A 27,248-nucleotide genomic window follows, 5' to 3' on the forward strand; every position below is an offset into this window, starting at 1 on the left:
CTAGTCAACAGCCGTTGAACTGAAATTAAGCATCCGAGTGCACTGAGAGGGCTTAGGTGGCATAGAGGCTAGCAATGCTGTCTCACAGTGCTAGGGACCCAGGTTCAATTCCTGCTTAGGTCACTGTCTGTGCAGAGTTTGCATGTTCTCCCCATGTCTGCGTGGGTTTCCTCCGGGTGCTCCGGGTTCCTCCCCACAGTCCGAAAGAGGTGCATTGGCCATGTTAAATTCTCCCTCAGTATACCTGAGCAGGCACCGGGGTGTGGTGACTAGGGGGATTTTCACAATAACTTCATTGCAATGTAAAGCCTACCTGTGACACTAATCCATAAACTGATTCAAAGGAAAAAGTGAAGTGTCCTATCTCTCCACAATGAGGCACATGCATGCTATGAAACCCTCCCCTATAAAACTGGTGGCAGTGCATTTATAGAGAATTGTGGTTGTCCCTCACAACTCATTCCACATTCGTTTCCTACTTAATATGAGATGAGCCTGCTTTGCCTTCAGGATCTCACTCCAATCAGCTCACAGGATGAGAGGGTAACACATGTATCCGGTGCAGAGTTTAGTTGGTTCCTTAGTGCCTCGCAGTGAATGAAGTAATGATTTCAGACAATGTTCCATCCAGCTGTCTCCTTAATCCTTTTACAGTTGATTTATTCATAACACAAGTCGGCTTATATTAACACTGCAATGAAGTTACTGTGAAAATCCCCCAGTCGCCGCACTGTGGCACCTGTTCGGGTACACTGAGGGAGAATTTAGAATGGCCAATGCATCTGACCAGCACGTCTTTCGGACTGTGGGAGGAAACTGGAGGAAACCCACACAGGCACAGAGAGAATGTGCAGACTCTGCTCAGACAGTGACCCAAGCCGGGAATCGAACCCAGGTCCCTGGTGCTGTGAGGCAGCAGTGCCAACCACTGTGCCACCATGCTGCCCAGTTTGTAACTGCCACCCTTATTATAACTCCAGTGTTTTTCCCAGTCATGTTGACTGCCCCATGGCTTGTGATTCCTCTGCAAATAACCCAGTCCAGTCCGGTCAGTACTTTAACAAAGACATCGATATTCAACATGTCCAAGATCTGTGTGCCAGTCATGCTGGTTGGTATCGTCAAGAAGCACAAGAAATTCTTGACAAATTCATGGTGTCAAATATACCATACATAAACTAATCAGACTGCACAATCTGTAATGTCTGTTCTTTCATTCAGCAGTATTGAACAATTCCCTGTTGACTTTAACCGAGAAGTAAGCTAAATTTTCAGCAATATCACAAATGTGACGAGCTACTGTGTTATCACTGACCGGGGTCCATTTAAGTTTTGCAACTGACTTCTTACCGAGCGGTGTGAGTTATGTCTAATACTGCAGGGAGAATGAATCTCTCTGCAACACTGTGGGGCAGTTATTCGATAGCAACGCACTAAGCTACCTCGTTGGAGGCTAATTGTGCTTTGCTATTCAATGTTAAATTTCGAAGAACTTGTACTGATGATTTCTGTTTCTTTTCAGTGAAAAAAATCCAAAGGTTTATTCGCCAGATCAACTTGCTTAGTTTTCAGATGTCTTTGCAGCTTTGAGGGTTTTAAACTCACATTCACCAGTATTTCCCCATAGGTGGGCAGGACGATGGCACAGTGGTTAGCACTGTTGCCTCACAGCGGCAATTCCTGGCCTTGGGTCACTGTCTGTACGGAGTTTACACGTTCTCCCCGTGTCTGAAGGTGTTTTCTCCGAGTGCTCTGGTTTCCTCCCACAGTTCGAAAGATGTGCTGGTTAGGTGCATTGGCCATGCTAAATTTTCCCTCAGTGTACCCGAACAGGCATCGGAATGTGGCAACTAGGGTAGTTTCACAGTAACTTCATTGCAGTGTTAATATAAGCCTACTTGTGACGTGAAGAAATAAATTTAAAAAACATGGGCTTTGCATCCTGATATGTTTTGACACAATTGACAAAACCATACTTCAAAAAATCATCTTTATCCTGCTCTCTTTCTGATTTTAGCTTTTATCTTTGCAAGCTGTTCACCAGTTCACTAGCGTTATGTTCCTAGCTAACATTAGTACTGCTGTGTCCTGTTGTGGACTCTGCAGAGAAGCTAACACGGGCTCCAGCAGATTCAGATGTGAGATCCTGGCCAGTAGGTATATCGGCTTTCTGTGTCTCTGGCTCTCTCATTTGCGTGACAAAGCGATCCATGTCTACAATCACCTTCCTAGAAAGGGAGAGAAAATTGGTGCCAAAACATACAGGACACTTGACACAAAGTGCATGTACAGGATGCGCTGTCCTGTTTATTCTTGCCTTGTGTGGTCATACACGATACTGCAGCGAGAAAGTGGGATAAGAAAGGTCAGGCAATCTTTGGCGATTGTTTTTGGTGACCCTTTTTTTAACATCCCGTGGTCAACCTATGGGTTGTGACTGCCCACTTTGATCAACACTGCACTAAAGCACTCCCAAAATTGAGATCACTCCCCTGCCGTGAATCACACGGCTACTTTCTGTGCTGTAAAGTTCAACGTTGAGACATTCTGCCAGAACTGTACTGTGCAAGACAGGCAGGGGCATTGACACAGGGCTTAGAATTCACTTGTATTCAGGCCTAGCACATGGCATTAGGAGACATTTAATCAATGGCAGAGAAAAACATCAAGAACCAAACTGAAATCTAAGGGAGGTTTGAGTTGTGAGGAAATCTTGGTTGGTTTTGGTTGAGTTCAGTTGGTTAAGAGAAATTCTCGTTGAAGAGTATCAAATATGAAATATTATAGATTGATTGAGGTAAGCTTTGAATATGATGTCCCGAGTTGCCCTTGAGAAGGTGGTGGTGAGCTGCCTTCTTGGGACTTTGTCGTGATTGATACAACTGAATGGCTCATTAGGCCATTGCAGTGGGCAATTGAGAGTCAACCACATTGCTGTGGCTCTGGAGTTCACATGTAGGCCAGACCAGATAATCTAGAAAAGTAGTAGGCAGGCAATTTAAAACAAACAACAGCATGATGGTGACATGGTGGTCATGTCACTGAGTTAGTGATCAGAAGGTCATAGAATCACTACAGTGCAGAAGGAGGCCGTTTGCTCATCGAGCCTGCACCGAGAACAATCCCACCTATTCCCATAACTCCACATATTTATCCTGCTGATCCCCCTGACACTATGGGGCAATTCAGCATGGCCAATCCACCTAGCCAACACGTCTTTTGGACTGTGGGAGGAAACCAGGGCAACCAGAGGAAACCCACGTGGACATGGGGAGAATGTGCCGACTCTGCACAGACAGTTACCCAAGCTGGGAATTGAACCCGGGCCCCTGGCACTGTGAGGCACTGGTGCTAACCATTGTCCTGGCTAATGAGATGGGTTCAAATCCCACCATAGCAGCTGGAGGAATTAAATTCAATTCATAAAATCTGGAATTGAAAGCTAGTCTCCATAATGGTGACCATGAAACTATCATTGATTGTTATAAAAACCCATCTGGTTCACTAATGTCCCTTTAGAGAAAGAAATCTTCAGATGTCAAAGGGTCATCCTGACTCAAAACATTGGCTCTATTCTCTCTCTGTCAGAACTACTGAGATTTTCCAGCATTTTTTATTTCTGTTTCAGGTTCCAGCATCTGCAGTATTATGCTTTTATCTAGAGCGGGTGATGTCAGGAGTTTCACAGTGGGGAGGCGAAGGCCTAACTTCAATGATTTTTTCATTAGTGTCACAAGTAGGCTTACAATAACACTGCAATGAAGTTACTGTGAAAAATCCCCTGGTCGCCATACTCAGGCACCTGTTCGGGTATGCTGAGGGAGAATTTAGCATGGCCAATGTACCTAATCAGTAGGTCTTTCGGACTGTGGGAGGAAACTGGAGCACTCGGAGGAAACGCATGCAGAGAATGTGCAGACTCCACAGAGACAGTGATCCAATCAAGAAATTAAACCCAGGTCCCTGGCATTGTGAGGCAGCAGTGCTAACCACTGTGCCACCCCAGTGCTACTATCACTAGATTATTAATCCAGAAACTCATCTAAAGTTCTGGGGACCTGGATTCGAATCCCGCCATGGCAGATGGAGGGATCTGGATTCAATAAAACATATCTGGAATTAAGAATCTACTGATGATCATGAAACCATGTTGGAAAAATCTATCTGGTTCACTTTAGGGGAGGAAATCTGCCATCCTTACCCGGTCTGGCCTACATGTGACTCCAGAGCCACAGCAATGTGGTTGACTCTCAACTGCCCTCTGCAATGGCCTAATGAGCCACTCAGTTGTATCAATCACTGCAAAGTTTCATGAAGGCAGCTCACCACCACCTTCTCAAGGTCAACTAGAGATGGGCAATAAATACTGGCCATTCAGCGACACCCATGTCCCATGAATGAATAAAACAAAACTGCTTCGTAGTTTCTATCACAGCCCAGGATCACTTTATTCCGGAGAGGAATGACATCTTGCCGTGGTTTCAAATCGATTTCCAACCCGGCCTGTACGATGTGTGGGGTGACATGATCAGAAGTGGCAAATTCTTGGGCATGTAAGTGACTTTGGTCTCACTCTACAAACAAAACGGCAAAGAATCGAATCACTTACATCTGCCCACTTGAGTGTGTAACAATCTCAGAGCGGTCCCCTGCTGTACAATAGGACTGAAAGTCAATGAGATGCTGGGAGAGAAAGGATGACTTTAAAATAAATAGATGCAGATTGGATGTGTTATTTTTATTAAGCCTCTGACTGTCGATTATGCAATTGCTATTGTCCATATGGCTGTGCTGGGGGGGGCAGATCTATCTGGTTAAAGCAGGTGCTTTTTATGGGAGTTGGGGGAAGGTAGATTTGAATATATTTCCAGGCTATTTAACTATCACCCAATGGAGATGAGGGGGAGGGTCCATGCCTGGTGAAGTTCAGACTGAGTTAAAAAAAATGATCATCACGCTGTAATCAGGCAGGTTGTAAACTGAGAGGCGAAATAGGGAGCTTGGAGGAGAGAGATGGGATGTGTTAAATCAAAACCTCTACACATCCCACTGGAAATATAGATGGGGGAGAGAGAGAGAGCTGATGATTGCTGCATGGGGAAATCCCAGCCCTGTTGCACAAGTTCTGATGGTTATTTTTCCACCCACATTAACACATATATCTAAAGGAGGGAAAGCGTTTCTTGGAAACAAATTCAAAAGCATGTTTCCAAAGTTTTTTCTGAGCTGGAAACCGCCTCATGGGATGTTGTAGCTGTCTGAATCACCTCGGCTTCTTGAAGACTCAGTCCAAGGCACCGCTGTTCCTTACCATGATCATAGCGCTCACCTATTTTGTCTATTGTCTGACGGGCTACTGCGAGAGCATGCCGAGCCCCATCCCCGTGTCTCCCCAGCGCCGCAGCCCTGTCGCCCAGCCTCAGCCTCAGCAGCAGCCCGGGCTGCGGGACCAGCCAGGGCTGCCTCTCCTGCCCGCTGCCGAGGAACAGGCAGCAGCAGCGGCGGCGGCGGGCTGGAATATCTCAGTCTTCAACAATTTCGGGAGTAAAAAGTTCCCCCAAGCCGTCATCATCGGGGTGAAGAAAGGGGGCACCCGGGCTCTGCTGGAGTTCTTACGGGTCCATCCGGATGTCAGAGCCGTGGGTGCTGAGCCGCATTTCTTCGATAGGAACTACGAGAGGGGACTGGACTGGTACAGGTACCCAGATTCACACAAGCTTCCTCTAGACAACTCCCCCCCCCACTCTGAATAACAGCAATTGGAGTTAAAATCAGCCCCCCTCCCCGAAAGAAAAGCCCAAAATGGGGGGGGGGGGGGTGCAGTGCCTCATTTCATTTATTATTGTCAATGTATTAGTGAGAAGTATTATTTTGTCAGCTAGGATTCTGTCTGTCTTTCTGGGAAACGTGAGCTGAACTCAGTTGGAATTTAAATTTTGGAGCCAGCAAGGTTTGCTCTGTCCATTCTTTGTAACTTTAAGAAGGGGTTTTTTTTTAAAAAAAAGCAACTTTTATTCAATCTTGCTTTCATTTAACTAGCAGCTAAATAATTGGAAAATTAACCAAATGTAATTATGATATATATATCTCTCTAAAATTTTTTTTTGCTGAGCAGTAATATTGCTCTCTGAGGCATATTAAAATGCGAATTGTTACTGCATTCGAAGGGTTTATTTGCAGTTGGTGTAACACTGGAATATATTTCATATCCTGCAGCGGAGGGTGTTCTGTGTTTTTAATGTTCAGGTGAATGTTATGGTGTGTCCGCTTCTTTCTCCACACACCGGGATCTTGGGTTCGTTGCCGAGGTGGTAATCCTAAATGAAAAAGATGGGTGAGGGTGTGAGAAATTTGTTTTAATGGTTAGATATTTTGGAGTGTGCATGGGTTCGTTTGAGATGTTGTGCTCTGTATAGCGTTGGCAGTTCACCTTCTTAAAAGGAGGGAAATTAGATTCTTTGAAAGATACAGTCAAATGTAGCCCTGCAAACCCGGCATTAGTTTAATCAGGAACCCGGGCATCTGTGAAGTTAATGCAGCCTCTACAGAGTTATACAGTATAGAAAGTTTACTCTGCTGGGCACTGGTAATGCAGTGTGACTCCAGCTCTGGGGCAGTTTTATTACAGTGACTCCCGGTCCGTCTGATAAATAGTATTCTTGACTGATTTCCCCCTACCCAGATAACTGGACAAGTCTTATCATTGATATTGTAAGAAGCTCGTCCACACATTAGTATTGGATCTGTTTGTTGCAACTGCAAAGTCAGTCTATCTGCGACTGTTCAGGGCCAGCACTGCGGGACATTATATTGTCATCTCAAAATAAGGACTTGCTAGCTTCACATTCCGTGAGATATCCGGAAAATCCACCAGGGACAATGTCTTAAATCTAACAATTACTAAATGTGGTTGGGGGGCGGGGGGTGCTGATGCAGTTACTTGGGGGGCTGATACAGTTACTGGACTAGATCTGATATTACTGCTTAAAATGCACCAAACAGATTAATCTGTGTCACTGCCCTTAAATTTGCTACTTCTATGAAGACGGGCAAAACGTTTCACTTTATCGTGGATTTCCAACCACTGTTAAGGAACAGCTTCCTTCATCGCATCTTGGGGTATTAAACAGTTTGAGAATTTGAGCAGTTAAGGGGACAGACACATCTTACCTGGGGGGGTCGGGGGGGTGGGGTAAGGTCGTGATTATCCGGGATTTGAGAGTGGATCAGTCCAGAAAGTCATGTCATATCATTTCAAAGAATAGAATCTCTCATTAGATGCAATGAATGGATAAGGGCAGTCGGGTTAGCCAGCCAGAGTTCAGTTACTGAGGGTGTAACTGAGAGTATGGAAGATGCATTGGGAGCAACAACAAAATAATTCAGAGTCAGGACGATAGCTGCCAGTGCTGCTGGAACCTTGATTGTTGCCATTCTAGTATTTACAGTCAATTCTTTTACAATGCTGGCTTTGTAGCCAGGAGAAATTGTGTTCCGTGCCTGTGTTGAGCTGAGATGTTTCAGAATTGGTTCTGTATTGATGAAAGTGTCTGTGTCATATTGGGGGGATAAAGGTATTGTAGCTTAGAGGGTTTTACAATAAAGGTTAACTGTAACACAAAGTGACTTCAGATGTTAACAAAGTTTCCAGTATACGGACCACAAATAATATCACCTTATCTGCCCAGGTCAGAGTTGGTTGGGAGTGTTGTGAATATATATGTTTTATGCTGAAAATAAGGTTACGTTTTGGACAGGCTGCAAGATAGTAATCTCGCTGAGAAGTTCAGTTGGAATCACAGACTTCAAGATATAATCTCAAGTACTTTGTGACCATCATCAAAACCTGAGTTACAATCTTGAAGTCAGCCTCCTCAATCCGTATGTTTTTACAATTCCTTCACCTCCATTATTTTTCCATTCTGGGTGTTTATTTTAGCTGGTGGGCAGATGTTTGAGTGACCACCAGTTGCAGAACATGTACGATGGCGCCTTAAAAAGAATTAAAATGTATTTATTAGGGTCACAAGTAGGCTTACATTCACATAGTAATGAAGTTACTGTGAAAATCCCCTAGTCGCCACACTCTGGCGACTGTTCGGGTACACTAAAGGAGAATTTTGCATGGCCAGTGCACCTAACTAGCATGTCTTTTGGACTGTGGGAGGGAACTGGAGCACCCGGAGGAAACCCACACAGACACGGAGAGAATGTGCAGACTCTGCACAGACAGTGACCCAAGTTGGGAATTGAACCCGGGTCCCTAGCACTGTGAGGCAGCAGTGCCAACCACTGTGCCACCCGTTGAGGAAATACTGCAAAATTTATCTACAAAGTGATTCACTATTGTAATTATTATGGAGAGAACTTGGTTTATAATTCTATATTATTAAATTGACAAATTATAATATTACCTTTACTACCTAATTCAGGACAGATTTCTGTCACAACAACTTTTTGATGTACATTTGCACTTCAACATTAAAGTGTACAGAGTATGAATCATTCAAAGAGCTGGCATCCAGAAACTACATTTAACGAATTACAGCTTACACTTATTTTGCTTTTGAAATAGTTCCCACTTATTCACCTGATTTAAAAAGAAACTTATAAACTGAAACTGCATGACATTCTGTGGCCACTAATCATCGGGATATGATTTCCAATAAAATCTATTTCTTTTTGGAAAAGGCAGAAACCTCTTCTCATTACCCACTGTCAAAATGCCAGAACTACAGTCTCCAAGTGACGGGGAAAATTAATTGCCTGAAGGGTTAATATAAGCCGAGGAGAATAGGTGGTCTTGTCTAATCACTGGCATTTTGATTTAAAAGGGAAAGCATGGATATTATACTTCACAGCCTAACCTTTTCATATAAAATGATTACTCTGGAGTTCCTGAGATACCAATCACTTAGCAAATGTGCTCTGACTGTTGACGTTCCTATTTAATTACAGTCACAATGTTCCCTTTTTCCCCTCATGATGATAAAAATAATGCTGGGTGGCACAGTGGTTAGCACGCTGCCTCACAGTGCCAGAGATATGGGTTCGATTCCCGGCTTGGGTCACTGTCTGTGTGAAGTGTGCACGTTCTCTCAGTGTCTGTGTGGGTTTCCTCCGGGCGCTCTGCTTTCCTCACAAAAGATGTGCAGGTCAGGTACATCGACCATGCTAAATTCTCCCTCGGTGTACCTGAATAGGTGCCGGAGTGTGGCGCCGAGGGGATTTTTCACATTAACTTCATTGCACTGTTAATGTCAGCCTACTTGTAACACAAATAAATAAACGTTAAATGGTTACTTTTGTTGAATTTAAAATCTCAATTGAAGAAGGAATGGTTATAATATAGATTTATGTCCATTTTTATGTTGATGAAGATGTATTTCTATGCACAAACATGGATTTTATTGTGTTTTAAATGATCTTGTAATAGGATTTTGTGAGGTGCTATTCTTAAAGCGTAGTGAGGTAAAAGTTTGTACTGCAGAGACGTTGAATTCCAATAGAAGATTGATTTAGTCTGCCTTCCTCCTCCTCAGTGTCACTGCAATTGGTTTTCTCTCGGATCTGTCACGGAAAACCAATCTCTCTCATACACGTGGTGAAATAGGGGATTATTGCAACCGGGGAGATTTGGGAAAAAAACATTATTGGGAGAATGGCTGTGAAAAACTGACAACCGGGCTGCTTCCCCTGGAATCTTGAGTTAATGTTTTAAGTACTCAGCCGTCTAACGGGTGCTAAGCAGAGCTGAATTCTCCCCCGTGTTATTGTCTAAAACTGGCCTGTTAGAATGAGTGGTCTGGAGCTGCTTTTATTATGAAGCTATGCTGGCTGAAAACTTATTCAGGCACGTCTATCAGAGGAAAATCTCTCCTCACATCAAGAAAACATGGCTTGACAATGTTAAACAAAAGCACCCTGCTAAATATTGCTCAATCACTCCCAGCAAGCTCTATTTTAATATCATTTCGATTTAAAAATGAGACATGTTCAGCATCTTCGTGAGTGCTTTCCAAAGTTCTCTCAGAGCCAGAATTTTCCCATAAGAACCATGCAAAGGTTCGTTGACCTTGGGCAGGATTTTCCAGTCTTCCGGCGTGGCTGAAAAATCCTGCCCTCAGAGGTCTTACAGCACAGGAAGAGGCCATTTGGCCCATCGTATCTGTGCTGACCATCAAGCACCGATCTATTCTGATCCCATTTTCCTGCACTTGGTCCACAGCCTTGTATGACGTCTCAACATTAAATGTTGTGAGGGTTCCTGCCTCGACCCTGCTTTCAGGTAGTCAGTTCCAGGCTCCCACCACCCTCTGGATGAAACCCTTTTTCCTCAAATCCCCTCTAGAGCTCCTGCCCCTCACCTTAAATCAGTGGCCTCTGGTTATTAATCCCTCCACTAAGGGGAAAAGTTCCTTCCTATTTATGTCCCTCATGATTTTGTATAAGTTGATCAGTGTCTTTAGTGACCTTTTCCCCCACTCACCATTTGTACCCAGTTGCATTTCCACAGACAGATGAATCTTGCCGGACAGACTGAAGGATTGCCGGCTGAACTTTTGACATAATTGAATTTGTTATAACCCAGCATTAGCCGAGCTTTACAAATACAACACCCAGGCGCTGACACAAATGCACCTGAACAGCTTTGACACCGTCACATTCATAAAAATTACTTTCAGGGCGTTAGAGTGAAATGCTAATGTGTTCTTACAAGAGTTGTAGTTATTGATGTTTCATATCAATATGGTTTAACACAAATAGCTCTTGTCTCATTGAAACAAGGCTTTAGGCGTGCAGCCTGCAATGTGATCTCTGACACGAGTCAGGAAGGATTAGATATTAATCAAATAGATAATGTTTATTGAGAGGCCTTCTCTTTCCTTGTACAGTGCAATGATTAGGATGTTCTGTCATGTTTTGAAGTGCAGAACATTTATTTATTGACCGTGTCTGATAAGAGTTGGCACAGTGGTTAGCATTGCTGCCTCACAGTGCAAGGGGCCTGGGTTCGATCCCTGGCTTGGGTCACTGTCTGTGTGGAGTTTGCATGTTCTTCTGTGTCTGCGTGTGTTTCCTCCGGGCGCTCTGATTTCCTCCTACAGTCCAAAGGTGTGGGGGTTAGGTGGATTGGCCATGTTAAATTGTCCCTTTGTGTCAGGGAGATTAGCTAGGGTAAACATGTGGGGATAGGGCCTGGGTGGGATTGTGGTCGGTGCAGACTCGATGGGCCAAGTGGCCTCCTTCTGCACTGTAGACTCTTCTGAGTCAGCCTGTCAAATGTGCATTTTTATTCTGCCAATGATTTGGTTTTGTTTGTAAACACCAATCTGTTTCGCATTTTATTTGCGCATGTAATGCAAAACAGAAAGAAAAAGGCTCCCATCCGCAACCCCCCCCCCCCCCCCCCCCCCCCGCCCCAACCCCCTCCTCTGCTCACGTCCCCTGAGATCAGAGTTGCGTTTGTGGGAGATATCCATGCCAAGCCTGATTGAGGTGGTCCAATCCTGACGGAGATGGGATGAGGAAAAATTGAGATGTCACCATCCTGCTTCTGTGCACCCCCTAGTGGTCAGTGACACAGCAGCGCTGGATGAAGTTGAGATTTGGACTGGCTTTTCAGAAACCGCTCACCAGAGGGACTGCTAAAAGGAGCAACCACATGGTTTTCTGGGAGGGTGAAATCAAAAGAGCCAAGGATTCAGTGGTTAGCAGGGCTGCCTCGCAGTGCCAGGGACCCAGGTTCGATTCCCAGTTTGAGTCACTGTCTGTGTGGACTCTGCGCGTTCTCCCCGTATCTGCGTGGGTTTCCTCCGGGTGCTCCAGTTTCCTCCCACACTCTAAAGATGTGCAGGCTAGCTGGATTGACCATGCTCCTTAGCGCCCCAGGGTTAGGGAGATTAGTGGAGTAAAAATGGGATAGGGCCTAGGGGGGTTACTCTGTCGGAGAGTTGGTGTGGAACTGATGGGCGGAATGGCCCCTCCTCCTGCGCTGTAGAGATTCTAAGGTTCTATTTTGTGCTCTTAATGCTGAGCTGAGGACGTCGAGGCCATTGCCTTCACCACAGCATTGCGAAGCAATCCAGAGAGCAATGGAAATAAAAGTGAGCCAGTCCTCCTGAATGTTACACAGTGACCCCTGCTGGAAAGTGCACGTGTAGTTACAAGATATAAACACCAGGTTGAGTGTGGCACTGAGGATCAGCAGGGTCAGTGTGCCAGTTTAGGTATGAAGAATTGCTGTTTGATGGGGAGAGAGAGAGCGAGAGAGAAGGGCTGACAGCATCTGTGTAGCATTAACACCAGCATAATTCACTGCCTGCGGAGGAAAGGGCAAAAAAGTATGAAAGCTGGCTTTAAATATTTGCAAACCCAACCTTCCTAATTACCAGCATAATGATTCGACATGTGGTTAACCTGAAATTACCCTGAATTAAATAAAAATACACTATTTATGGCATGCCAAATGTTAGCAGGACAATCCTAACTCTTGGTTTTCATAGAATCATCGAATCTCTACAGTGCAGAAGGAGGCCATTTGGCCCATCAACCACAATCCCACCCAGACCCTATCCCCATAGCCCCATGCATGTGCCCTAGATAGTTCCCCTGACACTATGGGGCAATTTAACATGGCCAATCCACCTAACCTATACATCTTTGGGCTGTGGGAGGAAACTGGAGCACCCGGAGGAAACCCACACAGACACAGAGAGAAGGTGCAAACTCCACACAGACAGTGACCCAAGCCGGGAATCGAACCCAGGTCCCTGGCGCTGTGAGGCAGCAGTGCTAACCATTGTGTCACCATGCCACCCCATTGATTTCTGGAACAATAAAAATAGGTGGGAATGATCTGGTTATGCTTCAGCAAGTCCTCAACCCTTATGGGAAGGTTAAACTAGGCAGCTCCAGACTCTTGTACCATTTTCCAAATGATCTATTCGGCAGAATCCCCCCAGAGTCCTGAGATGCATTGACCCCTGTGCTTGCTTGTAGTGTCACATTCGCCCGTGGGGTGTTAATGTTGCTGTTGGTGTATCCTCACTGTTTTTTGTACCCTTTGGGTAATGGTGGGGAAAGTGGTGGAAGGGTTTCTGAGCTGGTTCTCAGCTCGGTGAATCTGTGACCAACATGTCCCGGAGTTGAACTCGAACCCAGAGCTTCTGGTCCAGTGGTAGGGGTGCTAACACTGCACCACAAGGCCTGTGATTTTAATGTCTTCAGTCAAATTGAGGATCATTTACATTTCAACTGGACGTGGAAAGTGGAATTGCTTTGGTCACTGTGCCAGTGTGTAAGGGTGTCAGCAAACACAAGGTAACAGTAACATAAGAACATAAGAAATAGGAGCAGGAGTAGGCCATCTGGCCCTTCGAGCCTGCCCCGCCATTCAATAAGATCATGGCTGATCTGTCGTGGCTCAGTTCCACATTCCCGCCCTCTCCCCATAACCCTTAATCCCCTCTCTTATCAAAAACCCATCAACCCGCGTCTTAAAAATATTTAGCGAGGCAGCCTCCACCACTTCAACGGGCAGAGAATTCCAGAGATTCACCACCCTTTGAGTGAAGAAGTTCCTCCTCAACTCCGTTCTAAACCCCCCCCCCCCCTTTATCTTGAGGCTGTGCCCCCTAGTCCTACTGTCCTTTCTGAGCGGGAAGAGTCTCTCCACCTCTATCCTATCCATCATCTTATACGTCTCAATGAGATCTCCCCTCATTCTTCTAAACTCTAACGAGTACAAGCCTAGTTTATTCAGCCTGTCCTCATAGCTCAAGCCCCTCAACTCCGGTTTCTCACTTCAATCGTTACTGTGCAGAAAGAGCCCATTTGATCCATCAAGTCTGCACTGACTCTAAAAGAACATCCTACCCAGGCCTTCCCCTCTGCCCTATCCCTGTAACCCCTCTGTTTACCATGGTCAATCTACCTTATTTAAACATCTCTAGATACTAAGAGGCAATTTACCATGGCCAATCCACATAACCTACACATCTTTGGACACTAAGGGACAATTTAACATGACCAATCTACCCAATCAGCACATCTTTGGACATTAAGGGGCAATTTAGCATGGCTAATCCACAGAAACTGTACATCTTTGGACATTAAGGGGCAATTTACCATGGTAAATCCACCTAACCTACATACTTTTGGACAGTAAGGGGCAATTTAGCATGGCCAATCCAGCAATCTACACATCTTTCGACAGCAAGGGGCAATTTATCATGGCCAGTCCACCTAAGCTGCATATCATTGGACTTTAAGAAGCTGGGGGACCCACAGAGACACGGGGAGAACATACAGACTCTACACAGCCCAAGGCTGGGATCGAACCCAGGTCCCTGGCGCTGTGAGGCAGCAGTGCTAACCACTTTGCCACCGTGCTGCCCAGGAGTTGGGCTTCCTTCACACCAGGCAGCAAAACGTGCAATCTCTTTTTTTTGTCAAGCTTCATATTAAAAATAATAGTTGAAATAGTTGATGTCGACTGATGATTCAAAATCACTTCTTGGGCTGATAAAAAAAAATAAAATTTCAATTGAGTGGCATAATGAATATAATGTGGGAATTTAGCACTTAAAAAAAATCTGAGAATTTAAATAGAACAGTGTTAAATTAAGAGCAGTTGGCCACATCTCCATCTTCTCTCCTTAAAGGAGAGTGATGAAGTGGAACACACGGCTAAAGTGAGAGCAGATAAGTTATGTTGAAATGTAAAAATTAAATGGATTTATATCTTTAATGGTTATGTCGACTTGTATGAGGTTTAGAAAAAGAAATCGATTTCTTTTGGTTGCAGTGTAATATTGAGAAGCCAATGTTATAATTTATGAGGCAATTTCTCTTATTGAGAGCTTTCTTCAAGGCTTATTATAGATTGAAATTGTCGCATTATTGATAGATTGATGGGACTAATGATAAGTATGCAGTTATTTTCACCAGGGTTCCAGTATAGATTGAGCGTAATGTAGCTCTGAGGCAGAGAGTTTAAAGTCAGAGCTGATGAAATGCTTTGGGTTTGTGGTAGAATGCTCTCACTTGTTACCAGTGGCACTCATTACTGCTACCTGTCAATACAATCTTTAGCAAGAGTTCTGAAGCGATGGGTGATTCATTCATCTGTTGGGCTACCTCACTCAGCACAAGTGACATGGGGCGGCACAGTGGTTAGCACAGCGCCAGCGAGATATCTACATATTGCTGTCGGATCTTTGACATCCACCAGAGTAGCTTCATAGCTCGTCTGGAGGACAGCACCCCTGACAGTGCAGCACTCCTTCAGTACTGACCCCCCGACAGTGCGGAACTCCCTCAGCGCTGACCCCCCTGACAGTGCGGAACTCCCTCAGTGCTGACCCCCCGACAGTGCGGAACTCCCTCAGCGCTGACCCCCCCCACCCCCCCCCATACAGTGCGGCACCCCCTCAGCGCTGCACTGGTGCGTTGGCCCTAACTTACAGACATGAGCCCTGAAGCAGGACTTGAACCCAGAAGCCTGTAACCCAGAATGTGAAAGTGCTGCTACCTGAGCCGTGACCCACACCATTAGCAAGCTCGCAATGTAGGCACCCAGGGGATGTAACTGGGATCTACATTCAGGGGCTGGATTGGCCGGGATCCAGGCTGGGAATCATTGCTGTTTGTGGGATGTTGCTGTGTGAAAATTGGTTGCCGCGTTTCCCACATTAAAACAGTGACTACGTTTCAAGTAAACCTGTTTGCTCGTATGGCACTTTGGAACAGCGCCAAGGTGGGGAAAGGCACTATTTAAGTTTAAGTCTTTTTCGTTGTTTTCATGGTCAGAGACTGGTCTAACTGCATACTTGGGCAAAGAGATTGTTAAATACAAAGGTGGCTTTTGGACTCCCCACATTATGCATTGGGTATATAGCACTGAAACAGCCCATTGGCCCATTCAGTCTCTGTTCCAACCAAGCCTTCTCCCACATTTGCTCATCTAAATCTATCATTGTGACCATCTAGCACACTTGATGGGCCAAATGGCCTAATTCTGCTCTATATCTTGTGGTCTGTGGTCTATTCCCTTCTTCCTCTAGTTTCCCCTTAACTGCATCTGTAATATTTCTTTCAGCCAGTCCCTGTGGTCAGTTCCACTTTCTCTCACCACTCATTGCCGAAAGAGGTCTCCTCTGATGTTTTCTTGGTGGCCATCTTTTCTCAATGTGCCTTGCACATGAGGTCCAATCTGAGTGGGATTTGTGAGAAAAAGGCATGAGAGTGTGGCTTCCTCTCAGAACGAAATGGCGGAGAGCAGAAACCAGACCTTCTTATCACTGTGGGGAGTGCGGGGCTGGCTATTCTCTTTCACTCCCAGGTCATTATTGGTATGGTTGCGAAGTTGAGTAGAATAATTGTAGATTGAGAAGTTGAAAGTTAGAATTTGGTGTTTGCGAAACTGTGAAAATGCTAGAATAGAATGCATTGCATTGGTCCTGTTCAAAGATGTATATTCTTCTGTGCTTAGAAGTTAAAAGTGCAAGTACATACAGAGCCCAAACATCTGTATTGAAAGGCCAAACAGCAGAGAACAGACTTGTTGCATTTAGCCAATCAAGTTGAACCAGGCGCCTAGATACCAAGAACCTATTAAATTTAAGTCTGATGGTCTTGACAACCTAGGACCAACCCAATTGTGGGAAATATTGATATGTCATCAGGAATATAAAAGAAGGGGGGACAGAGGGAAAGAGAACAACTTCCACCTGCCAGAGATAACAGTTGTAGAGAGAGAGCGAGAGACTTGCTGGCTCTCATAGCTTCATATATATCTTAAGAGAAAGTATCAAGATAGCAAAAGGACCAAAGAAGAAAGAAGTTCCAAATGGAAGAATCAACAGAGAAGGCCCAGAATATTCCCGAAGACACCAAACCTGGTTGTAATTTTGAGAGTGACTAAAGTCTATTCTGTTCATGTGAAGAATTGTACCTGAACAGAGTTCCATTAGAACCGTGTTTTATTGCGAGTGTTAAGGGTTGAGTTAATTTGTTCATGTTAGTTAGATAGATGAATAGTTAAGTTTTGATTTTAGAGAGAGATTGTCAGGAATTTATTTTGTATTTAATCACTAGAAGTTTTTGAAGAGCAGATCACACCGCTTCACAGATTATAAAGTGAGGTACTCCACTTTAGGTGTTTTGGTGTTAGTTTTCTGAGGAGGGACCCACCTCCGCTTTATAACAGTATTAACTCAGCAATACTTCTTAACCGGGGAATGGTGGGTGTCTCATAAAGCCTAAAGGATTGGGGTTTAGTTCTGGGGTCACCACGCCAACGTCTGACACGTTCCCAGGCCCTGACCCCCACATTGCATTGGCGATTGACGCCCATTGCAATTTTCCATTTTATAAGCTGACCAGTTAGTGACCAGGGAATGCGCTGGTTGTCCGATTCAGGATAGTCGGTGAGTTCCCAAGGCTGGAGGGCCAGTAAAACCACCCCCCCCCCCCACCTCCAATCAACATTCATAGATCAGCAACCCCACCGACTGAACGGTAGTTGACGGTGTAGATGGGAGATGGAGAATGGAAGACTGTTGGAACATATTGATCTGAAATGTTGGTGGGCTTTCATCTCTGAGGGAAAACCTCTCCACGGGGGTGACCCTGTAGCCATCTGGACATGTCAGCAGCGGGAGGGGCCCAGGGTTACAATACTCAGAATGCAGGTCTCTGGCAGTTCGGAGGCCACCTCTAAACCTCAGCTGGCACAGGCGGGGTCCTTCACAATCTTTAGCTTCATTGCTGCTTTAGTTAATTTTAAAGGCTGCCTGCCTCTTGTGGGCAGGCAGTTATCGGTCACCACTCCCCTGAACCTGCCTCTGCCAAAACGGATAGACCAGGAGAACCTGCTGCGGAAGCCACTGTTCTCTCGGGACCATTTTCTGCTTCCCAAATCCACCTCTGGCATATATACTTTTTATTCATACTTGGGACATGGGTGTCGCTGGTTGGCCAGCACTTATTGTCCATCCCTAATTGCCCTAGAGGGCAGTCGAGAGTCAACCACATTGCTGTGGCTCTGGAGTTAACATGTAGGCCTGACCAGGTAAGGATGGCAGATTTCCTTCCCTAAAGTACAAAAGTGAGCCAGATGGGTTTTTGCGACAATTGACAATGGTTTCATGGTCATCAGTAGATCTTAATTCCAGATATTTTAAATTGAATTCGAATTTTGCCACCTGCTGGGATTCAAACCCTGGCCCCTGGAACATTAGCTGAGTTCCTGGATTAATAGTCTAGCAATAATACCACTAGGCCATTGCCTCCCCTTCAAGAATACCAATATAAATATCAAGAATACAGCCCAAAAAGAATGGGGAAGAGAATGAGGGAATAATAAAATGTTTGTAACTGTTCTATGACATAGGCAGCGTGAAATAAGAATTAACTAGCTGGTCACAAGCACATTCACTATTTATTTAAAAAAGGTGGGCTTGCTGGCGAGAGGTGCTTACCCTCTCACCGTACAATGGGGATGAGGTCAAGGGCTTGCAATCCAAAAGTATGCCCGGGGAGTTGAGGGAGGGAGCCTAAAATCCAACTTCTTGGACCAAATCTTTTCTTACCCATCCTAATGTATCTTCCTTTGACACAATATTGGTTTTTGTCAAGGAACATTCAGGCAAAGGTTTCAAGTACAGGAACAGGGATGTTGTTGCAGTTATACAGAGCCTTGGTGAGGCCAGCTTATGTGCAGTTCTTGTCTCCTTTTCTGAGGAAGGATGTTCTTGCTCTCTAGACAGTGCAGTGAAGGTTTACCAGGCTGATCCCAGGGATGGCGGGACTGATGTACGAGGAGAGATTGACTAGGTTAGGATTGTTTTTGCTGGAGTTCAGATGAATGAGGGGAAATCTCATGGAGACTTATAAAATTCCAACTGGACTGGACAGGGTAGATGCAGGAAGGATGTTCCTGATGGTGGAGGGAGTCCAGAACCAGGAGTATCAGTCTGAGGATTCAGGGTAGACCATTTAGGACAGAGATGAGAAATTTCTTCACCCAAAGAGTGGTGAGCCTTGGAATTCATTTCCACAGGAAGTAGTTGATGCCAAAACATTGAATGTATTTAAGAGGCGAATGGGATCAAATGTTATGGGGAGAAAGCAGGATTAGACTATTGAGTTAGACAATCATCCATGATCATTATGAATGGTGGAGCAGGTTTGAAGGGCCAAATGGCCTCCTCCGGCTCCTATCTTTCTGTAAATATTTCCCCACTTTAAGGCAGAAGATTGTGTTTGATACCATTTTACACGAAGCTCTGTCGGATTCTTGTTCTCATCGGGTTTTACAGCACAGAAAGAGGCTATTTATTAAGTGCCCAGTTGTTAAAAAATATATAATGTATAATCCCATTCAGTCTTTCTCCAGTCAGAATATCCAGACTGTCTTGGTCACATGAGTGCTGCCCTCTTTACTGGGATATTTTTCTGCTCAAGCTGTTCCTGGGGCAGAATTGAGGCATGTTTTGAATAATGTTCTTCTGTGAGGTTGTAAAGGGCAGTGTACCATCCCATTCAGTTGATGGGTTTATTTTGGAGAGTGATAATGTCTTGTAACTAGGCTCCTCTGCTAAACATTGTGCAATGCCTGACATTTGCCTTGCTGTGCAGCAAAACACGCCACCAAAAAAAAAGTCTCGAGGACATGTGTTCCCCACATGTGTGTTAACCGAAACAGACATGTAAAAACGGAGCTATCTGGAGGGAAGAGAAGCTTTCATCCTCTGTGTGCGCTGAAAAGAAGTTCAGGTCCGATTAGTTTACCGGGAGGTTGGGGGGGTGGGGGAGTAGAGTGCGTGGGGAACCTTACTCCTTGCATCATTTTTACCTCGGGGAGCTGGGTTTAAGTGAAGGCCAGATTGGTAGGATAGAAATCTTCCTTGTTTGCCAGCTGTGTAGTCTTTTATTAAACGGCTTTGGTTGATCTCTGGCCAATTCCAACTCGGCAGTAATCCACAGTTTGTAAAAAAAAAGCTAATAATTTGATGCAGGACCAAGTTGGCTTCAAGGCATTCGAAACCGCATGGGTGGCTGGGTGAGGTGCACTGAATTGAAATGCCCTGGAGTGTCGTGGGAGGGTGAAATTTGATTGCATTTTTGGTAAAAGGCAGAGGGAACTCCAGTGCCCACCTACCCTGACACAAAGAGTAAAGGCTGCTCTATAACATACTGTACTGTACTGGTTGCTGTGATATGCAGGAGTACATCATTTCTAAAATAACTAAGGACAGGCTGTCTCTACTGACAGGAATATTGGTTACCATGGAACCTATACACAGCAGAAGGAGGCCATTCAGCCCAGTGCATCTCCACTGACTCTCCAAAAGAGCATCTTATCCAGGCCCTCTCCCCGTAACCCTGCACATGGCTAATCCACCTAACCTGCACACCTTTGGACATGAAGGGGCAACTTATCATGCACATCTTTGGACTGAGAGGAAACCCACGAAGACAACTGTAATCATAGAAACCCTACAGTGAGGAAAAAGCTACGCAGCCCATCGAGCCTACACCATCTCTCTGACAGAACAGCTTAGCCAGGCCCACCCCCTGCCCTATCCCTGTAACCCCGCACATTTACCTCCATAATCCCCCTAACCTGCACATCTTTGGACACTAAGGGCCAATTTAGCATGGCCAATCATCCAACCGGCACGTCTTTGGAAGAAACCAGAGCACCCGGAGGAAATCCATGCAGACACAGGCAAACTCCACACAAACGGTCACCCAAAACTGGAATTGGACCTGGGTCCCTGGTACTCTGAGGCAGCAGTGCTAACCACTGCCACCGTGCCTCATGGATGTGTTGTATCTATGATTTGACAATTTTCATCTGCAAGGATCTGTATGAGGCGTATGAGTAACTGGGCAGAGTGGAAACAGAGGTGTTGTGGGGCCAAGAGTATTGGGAAGGGAAGTATTGAGGATTTCTGGATGATTGTTGACGGTTGGAGCAGTGGGTAGATCGGGAATGGATGAAGTGATGGGCTAACGGAGTAGTCGGGAGTTGTGGGACTCAATATAGAGCTGGGTTGTTGGCTGCTGGACGGAAATGGCAAAGAGAATGGGGCATCAAAACTGGTGAAAGAAAACAGAAGATAGCAGGGAAGAGGGGAATGAGAAAGGAATCGGCAACGCAAGCTAGGATTGGGAAAAAGAATGGACAAATGTTCAGAAAGGAACAACATGGCGGAGCTGAAGCTTGTGGGAGGGAGGGAGGGAGTGGGTAAACAGAGAAAAAAAATTAACACGGCAAAATTATTTATTTGTGTTTGGTCACCAGGTCTTTAATTAATTAATTGCTTGTCAGCTCACATTGTGAGGAGAGTTGTGCAGTTAGCAGATATATTCAATCGGTAAGAGTTGGTAAATCAATTGATGTCTGCTGGCAGGGTCGTTTATTTATTTAATTTTATGCACGGCTGGGTCGATTGGACTCGATTGATTAATTATTTTCACATGGTTGGGATCTCATTTAATTCTAAATTTACAGAGTTCGAGGTCCTCAGAGTGGAGAATCCAGGCAGCTAGCCCATAAATTCAACTTGCCAGGGCTGAGGAACCAGTTAATGCCTGCGGCACAACCATTCATTTGTTTAACACTCATTGTGGGCTCCGGGACAAGCCCACAGTCGTTTTTATTTTTGCATTGGGTATCATTTATTGATTTTTCTTTTTCCCCTTCTCGGGCAATCAATTGGATCTCCCGTTTAGAAACACCAAGTAGTAAGTGTAGACGGAGTTTAGAAGTGATCCGATTACTCCAAACTCTGTAATTAAGTTGGAATAATCTCGGGAAGGCACTTGACTTATTCCCAGTCCGGTCTGGAAAGGAATCATAAAATCCCAGCCAAGTAGAATGGATCGAGTAATACTGTTCTCTGGTGGTGAGACATTTATTGAATCAGAATAGCCCATTGAGTCTGCACCAACACCTGAATTTTCCACCTAATCCCATCCACCAGCACTTGGCCCATTGCCCTGAGTGTTACTCTGTGCCAAGTGCTCATCCAGGTACTTTTTAAAGGATCTGAGGCAACTCGCCTCCACCACCCTCCCAGGCAGCGCATTCCAGACCGTCACCACCCTCCACGTACAAAGGTTTTTCCTCATATCCCCCCCCCCCCCCCCACCGGCCCAAGGTTTATGCCAAGTTTCACCCTCAGAACTCAGGGTTTCAGAAGCTGGGAATGCTTAACTGAGAAATAGAAGGCAATGTGGGTCAGCAGATCCATTGATCCAACTGCACAGTGGGCGTTCCCTGCAGTTTGACTGTTAGCTTAGTGAAGCCGAGGAGCAAACTCCTGGGCTTGCAATACTTTATTGTGAGGTTGCTGAAAATGTGAGGGGGGAGATCAGGAGCTTTGGACGCGACATCTGATATTTGAACATCACAGTCCCATGAATTTGCAGCCGCATTCGTGCTCGATTGTTGGCTTTTAACTCTAACCACTCACAGTGGGTTCTGTCATTACCTGGACACTTGTTTGCAGTCCTGAGGAATGCTTTAGAACGTTTACAAAAAGCTTTGAGGCGGTTTTCTGCTGGGACCAGTGATTCTGAGATTGTGCAAATGGTTGTATAAAACTCCTGAAGAAGTCACGCGGACTGGAAACGTTAACTCTGCTTCTCTCTCCTCAGATGTTGCCAGACCCACTGTGTCTTTCCAACATTGTCTGCCTTCATATAAAACTTGGGGTCGCCACAGTAAAATGCGGTCTATAAGTTGCACCCTGGGCCATGCTTTTAATGGCTCTCGGGCTCTCAATTATAAAATAGTGAAACTCAAAGCTAAAATGGCAATTTTATCAATTGGTTAGAAAGTTGTTATCCTGACTTTATAGGATGGTGAGCTGACAAGTTCCAAGATTGGGAAGGAGTTATTCCTGAGTCAGTCCATATGCGTTCACAGACAATACTATCTTTTTCCCAAGCGTAAATCTCTGCTGACTCTGTCCTCTCAGCTCTGATGAAGGGTCATCTAGACTCTATTCTCTCTCCACAGACGCTGTCAGACCTGCTGAGATTGTCCAGCATCTGTTTCTGTTTCTGTTTCAGATTCCAGCATCTGCAGTATTTTGCATTTATCTTGGTTCCAAGATTGGGATAGACAGCCTATTGTAGGGATGCCCACTCTGGAAGCATCATTATATATAGTGTAAAGATTGCATGCTATTGCAAATTGTGTGAGCAGTTGAGACAAACAGTCTATATTGTTAGTGTGTGTAAAATGCACATCATTCATTAAATCATAAGTGACTGAAGGAGGGTATTTGTCCCATCATATTGATTCTGGCATTTTAAACTGCTGGCTGACTCTTTGACTTGACTTATTGTTGTCACATGTTTTGGGATACAGTGAAAAGTATTAAGGGGCGATTCTCCCAAAATTGCTGAATTGGCGGGAAAACTGGTCTAGATCACGATTGTTTTGTCAGTGCAGCTTCAGACGTGAGTCTCCCCACTCTGTGCATTGCAGCGATCCCAATTGTGAACATCATTAAAAACCTAGGGGCAGGACCAAATCATGCAGGAGTCTAACCCCTCCGGAACTCTGCACATGCGCAGTGGCCCCGATCTGTCAGTCTCCCCATTTGTTGGCCAGCTTATTCGCTGGCCAGCCCGGGACCCCCACAATGCTGCCCCCTGCCCCTCCAGCACCCATCCCCGAGATAATTCTCGGGCCAGTCCCAACCTCTACACTGTCCCAGAATGCCTCGATGTCCAGGTCCCGCATCCAGCAGTGCTGATCCCCTCATACCAGCAGACCCCCGATGAGAGGCAGACACCCCCATCCGGGAGGCGTGCCCCCCAACAGCCTGCCCTGATCATTGGCTTTCCTCCAGCCCAGACCAATCCCAATGCAGAGTGGCAGCAGGACCCCCCCCCCCCCCCCCCCATTCCCACAGATCACCGCCTTGGCCCCGCCCCTCCCCTTGGCATTGCCAGATGGGCAGTGTCAAGATGTCCTTCAACATGGGCACTTGGACCCTCAGGCAATGCCAGGGGGCACAGACTGGCACTGCCAGGGTGCCCATGCCTAGGGGGCACCACCCCCCTGCTGCTCCCCCTTCACTCCCACTAGTTCCCCGAATGTGGGAAGCTGGTTTAAAGTACACTTGGCGCGGTGGGAGTTGCAATAGGGCTTGGCAAGTTTCATGCCAGGCCCGATAATCACATTTAAAATACATTTTAAAAAGGTTAAAATCACTTGCCTCCCTTCCTGCTGATTTCCAGCGTAGTCCCAACTGCAACTGTCCCCCAGCTCTGGGGGGCGCGCATGTGTCGGGAATGCACGTGCGGATCCCGTGAAATGGCCGTCACGCGCATCTCCCGGCCCGACCCACCAGAAAATTTGCAGGTTGCGTTGGGAGATACAGGCAAAGCGTACCATTCATAGAGTACATGAGGAGAAGGAAAGGAGAGTGTGCAGAATGTAATGTTACAGTCATAGCCAGCGTGTACAGAAAGATCAACTTAATATATGGTAGGTCTGTACAAAAGTCTGATGGCAGCTCTCAGTTCTATTCTGAAAAGCCCTGCAAGTTCTTCCTTTTCCGGTATTTATCCAATTCTGTTCTGGAAAGTTACTATTGAATCTGTTTCCACTGCCCTTTCAGGCAATGCCTTCCAACTCACTCAATGTTTATTTTTCTTTTCAAATCCTCTAATTCTTTTGCTGATAACTTTAAATCCTAAACTGTTGGAGCATCAATTGTGGCTTGAGTGTGTTTGGATGTGTGAAGCTCCCCTGGTACCTCAAGCGGGTCTGGGACAGGCAGCCCGCTATTGTTAACTTGCGTGGTGCATTTTTTAACAGATACACCACAGAAAGCATCCTTTCTGGTTGTATCACAGCTTGGCATGGCTCCTGCTCTCTGCCCAAGACAGCAAGGAGCTACAAAGGGTTGTAAACGTCTCCCAGTCGGTCACGCACACCGGCCTCCCATCCATTCACTCTGTCTACACTTCCCGCTGTCTTGGAAAAGCAGCCAGCGTAATCAAGGACCCTACACACCCCGGACATTCTCTCTTCCACCTTTGTCAAAGGGTCATCTGGATTCAGCTCTTTTCTCTCCTTACAGATGCTGCTGGACCTGCTGAGATTTTCCAACATTTTCTCTTTGGCCCCTCTTCCACCTTCTTCTGTCAGGGGAAAAAGATACAGAAGTCCGAGTACACGTACCAATGACAGCTTCTTCCTTTGCTGCCACCAGATTTTTTGAATGGTTCTATCACACGTTAAGCTCCTCTACTCCCTATCTGGAGCACTATATTCTTCACCCTATCCTTTCCTTCTCCCCTGTGTACTCTATGAACGGCATGCTTTGTCTGCAGAGCACACGAGAAACAGTGCTTTTCACTGTACCCCAGTACATGATAAAAGTCAGCTGCGGATAAGGCTGAACTGTGATATCTTTGCACTGAGCAATCTTGCTCTTTCACTGTCCTTCATGCCTGTAATCTCTTTTTATCTCTATCCCTGCATTAATGTGTGGAACAGGGTGGGGGGAGCAGCACTGATTGAGGTGGGAAGCGGTAGCTGAGGGTACTGATTAGATGGGATCGCATTTTGGGACCTGGTTTGAAATGTAATGCCTGCCCTTGCCAGCCAGGTACAGCACGGCAAACATGCGGGGCCGATAGCACTGGGGACAGTATTGGGGAAATCGATCACACTCTCCCAGGCTGCTCTCTGGCTGAGGTGACAGACAAAGGGAGGTATAAATTGATTCGAAATAGAACGGCAAGCCTGTGCCACACAAAGTACAAATAAACCACCCTTCAGATGACTCCTCAATAAATCATTCCCAGTAGACAGGCGTGGGGAGGGCTTTATTTTCTTGCTGTTTGTTGTAGATATTTAAATTTGAACAAGAGCATGTGTCTATTGCTAAGATTGAGTCTGTTGCAGTGAATGTGAGGAGAGCTCGATCGTCCCAACCCAATTTGTAATTGTATCTGTTCTGGTAATAAATTGTGTGGGTTATTGATTTGAATAGTTCTGATGATTCCTTTCGACCATTTCAAAACTCCACACATCTTCCTGCTTGTATCATTATTCACGTTTGTTTCCTCTAGGTTTACTTTTTTTTGGGTGGGTGGTGGGGGGGGTAGAATGTTCCCCGGAGCAGAGGGCTCTCATTTTTATTCCAAAAATATACTGTTATTATTCCAAGTCAGGTCCCAGTTGGGAATACCAAATGTAGCTAAAGCGAGATATCGCAGATTAAGGTTTCACTGCTGAGCTGCACATGAATGAACAGGATGTTACTGGTGTGACTTGGTTTATTTCCAAAACCTCCTTTCGGATTTTTCACAAACTCCGCAGAGTGTTTTTAATTATCTCGTGGCTTCCAGCCCTTCCCCTCTTTCCCAGGTCACCCAGTGTTCCTCACCCAGGAGTCCAAGGAGTACAGTGTCAAAGTGGGGGTAGCGGAGGAGGGGGTGGTGTTGGTGGCACATTGGTTAGCACTGCTGCCTCATAGTGCCAGGGACCTGGGTTCAATTTCCCAGCCTCGGGTCACTGTCTTGTGTGGAGTCTACACGTTCTCCCCGTGTCTGTGTCGGTTTCCTCCAAGTGCTCCAATTTCCTCCCACAGTCCAAAGATGTGCAGGTTAGGTGGGTTGGCCATGCTAAATTGCCCCTTCATGTCAGTGAGCCTATCTAGGATAAATGCCTAGGGTTATGGGGATAGGGCCTGGGTAGGATTGTGGTCAATGTAGACTCGATGGTCCAAATGACCACCTCCTGCACTGTAGGAGTCTATGATTCTATCCAGTCTCTTAGGTAAGTTTTGCAGAAGCCCTTAAGGCCTGGGTTTCAGTGAGATCCTTTAAGAGTGTAAAGGACAGGATTCCATAGAGTTCTCTACAGTGCAAAAGAAGACTATTCAGCCCATTGAGTTTGTACCGACTCTCTGACAGAGCATCTAACCCAGGCTCTTCAGTCTGCCCTATCCCCTGAACCACACATTTACCATGGCCAATCCATGGACAAGACTGAAACAGACTTGCTCCCTCTACAGTGGCATTATTTCTCTCTCCTTCATACCTATTATTATAACACCCTCCCTTTTCCTCCCTCAGTCCCCTGACGCTACGGTCCCATACCAACTCCCCTTTACTCCTGATGCATCATTACCATCCAGTTGGATGTCATTCTCTCCTATGGTTTTGTGTTTGAGCCCATCCAGTCTGGCTGCGATTCGAAA

The 27,248-nt window shown here is 45.7% G+C and overlaps 1 protein-coding gene across 1 annotated transcript in view; it reads left to right on the plus strand.

Annotated features, from left to right (window-relative positions):
- The first annotated feature begins 4,991 nt into the window (after nt 1–4,991).
- The window catches only part of LOC145354825 (heparan sulfate glucosamine 3-O-sulfotransferase 6-like), a 185,051-nt gene continuing 162,794 nt past the window's right edge, over nt 4,992–27,248 (plus strand). The window contains exon 1 of the mRNA XM_080206330.1: nt 4,992–5,698. Within this exon, the coding sequence (XP_080062456.1) occupies nt 5,241–5,698 (458 nt within the window). The 5' untranslated portion in view covers nt 4,992–5,240. The remainder of the gene's footprint in view (nt 5,699–27,248) is intronic.

The sequence above is a fragment of the Carcharhinus amblyrhynchos genome, chromosome 18, assembly GCF_965287045.1.
Source record: "Carcharhinus amblyrhynchos chromosome 18, sCarAmb.v2.hapA, whole genome shotgun sequence".
Lineage (NCBI taxonomy): Eukaryota > Metazoa > Chordata > Chondrichthyes > Carcharhiniformes > Carcharhinidae > Carcharhinus > Carcharhinus amblyrhynchos.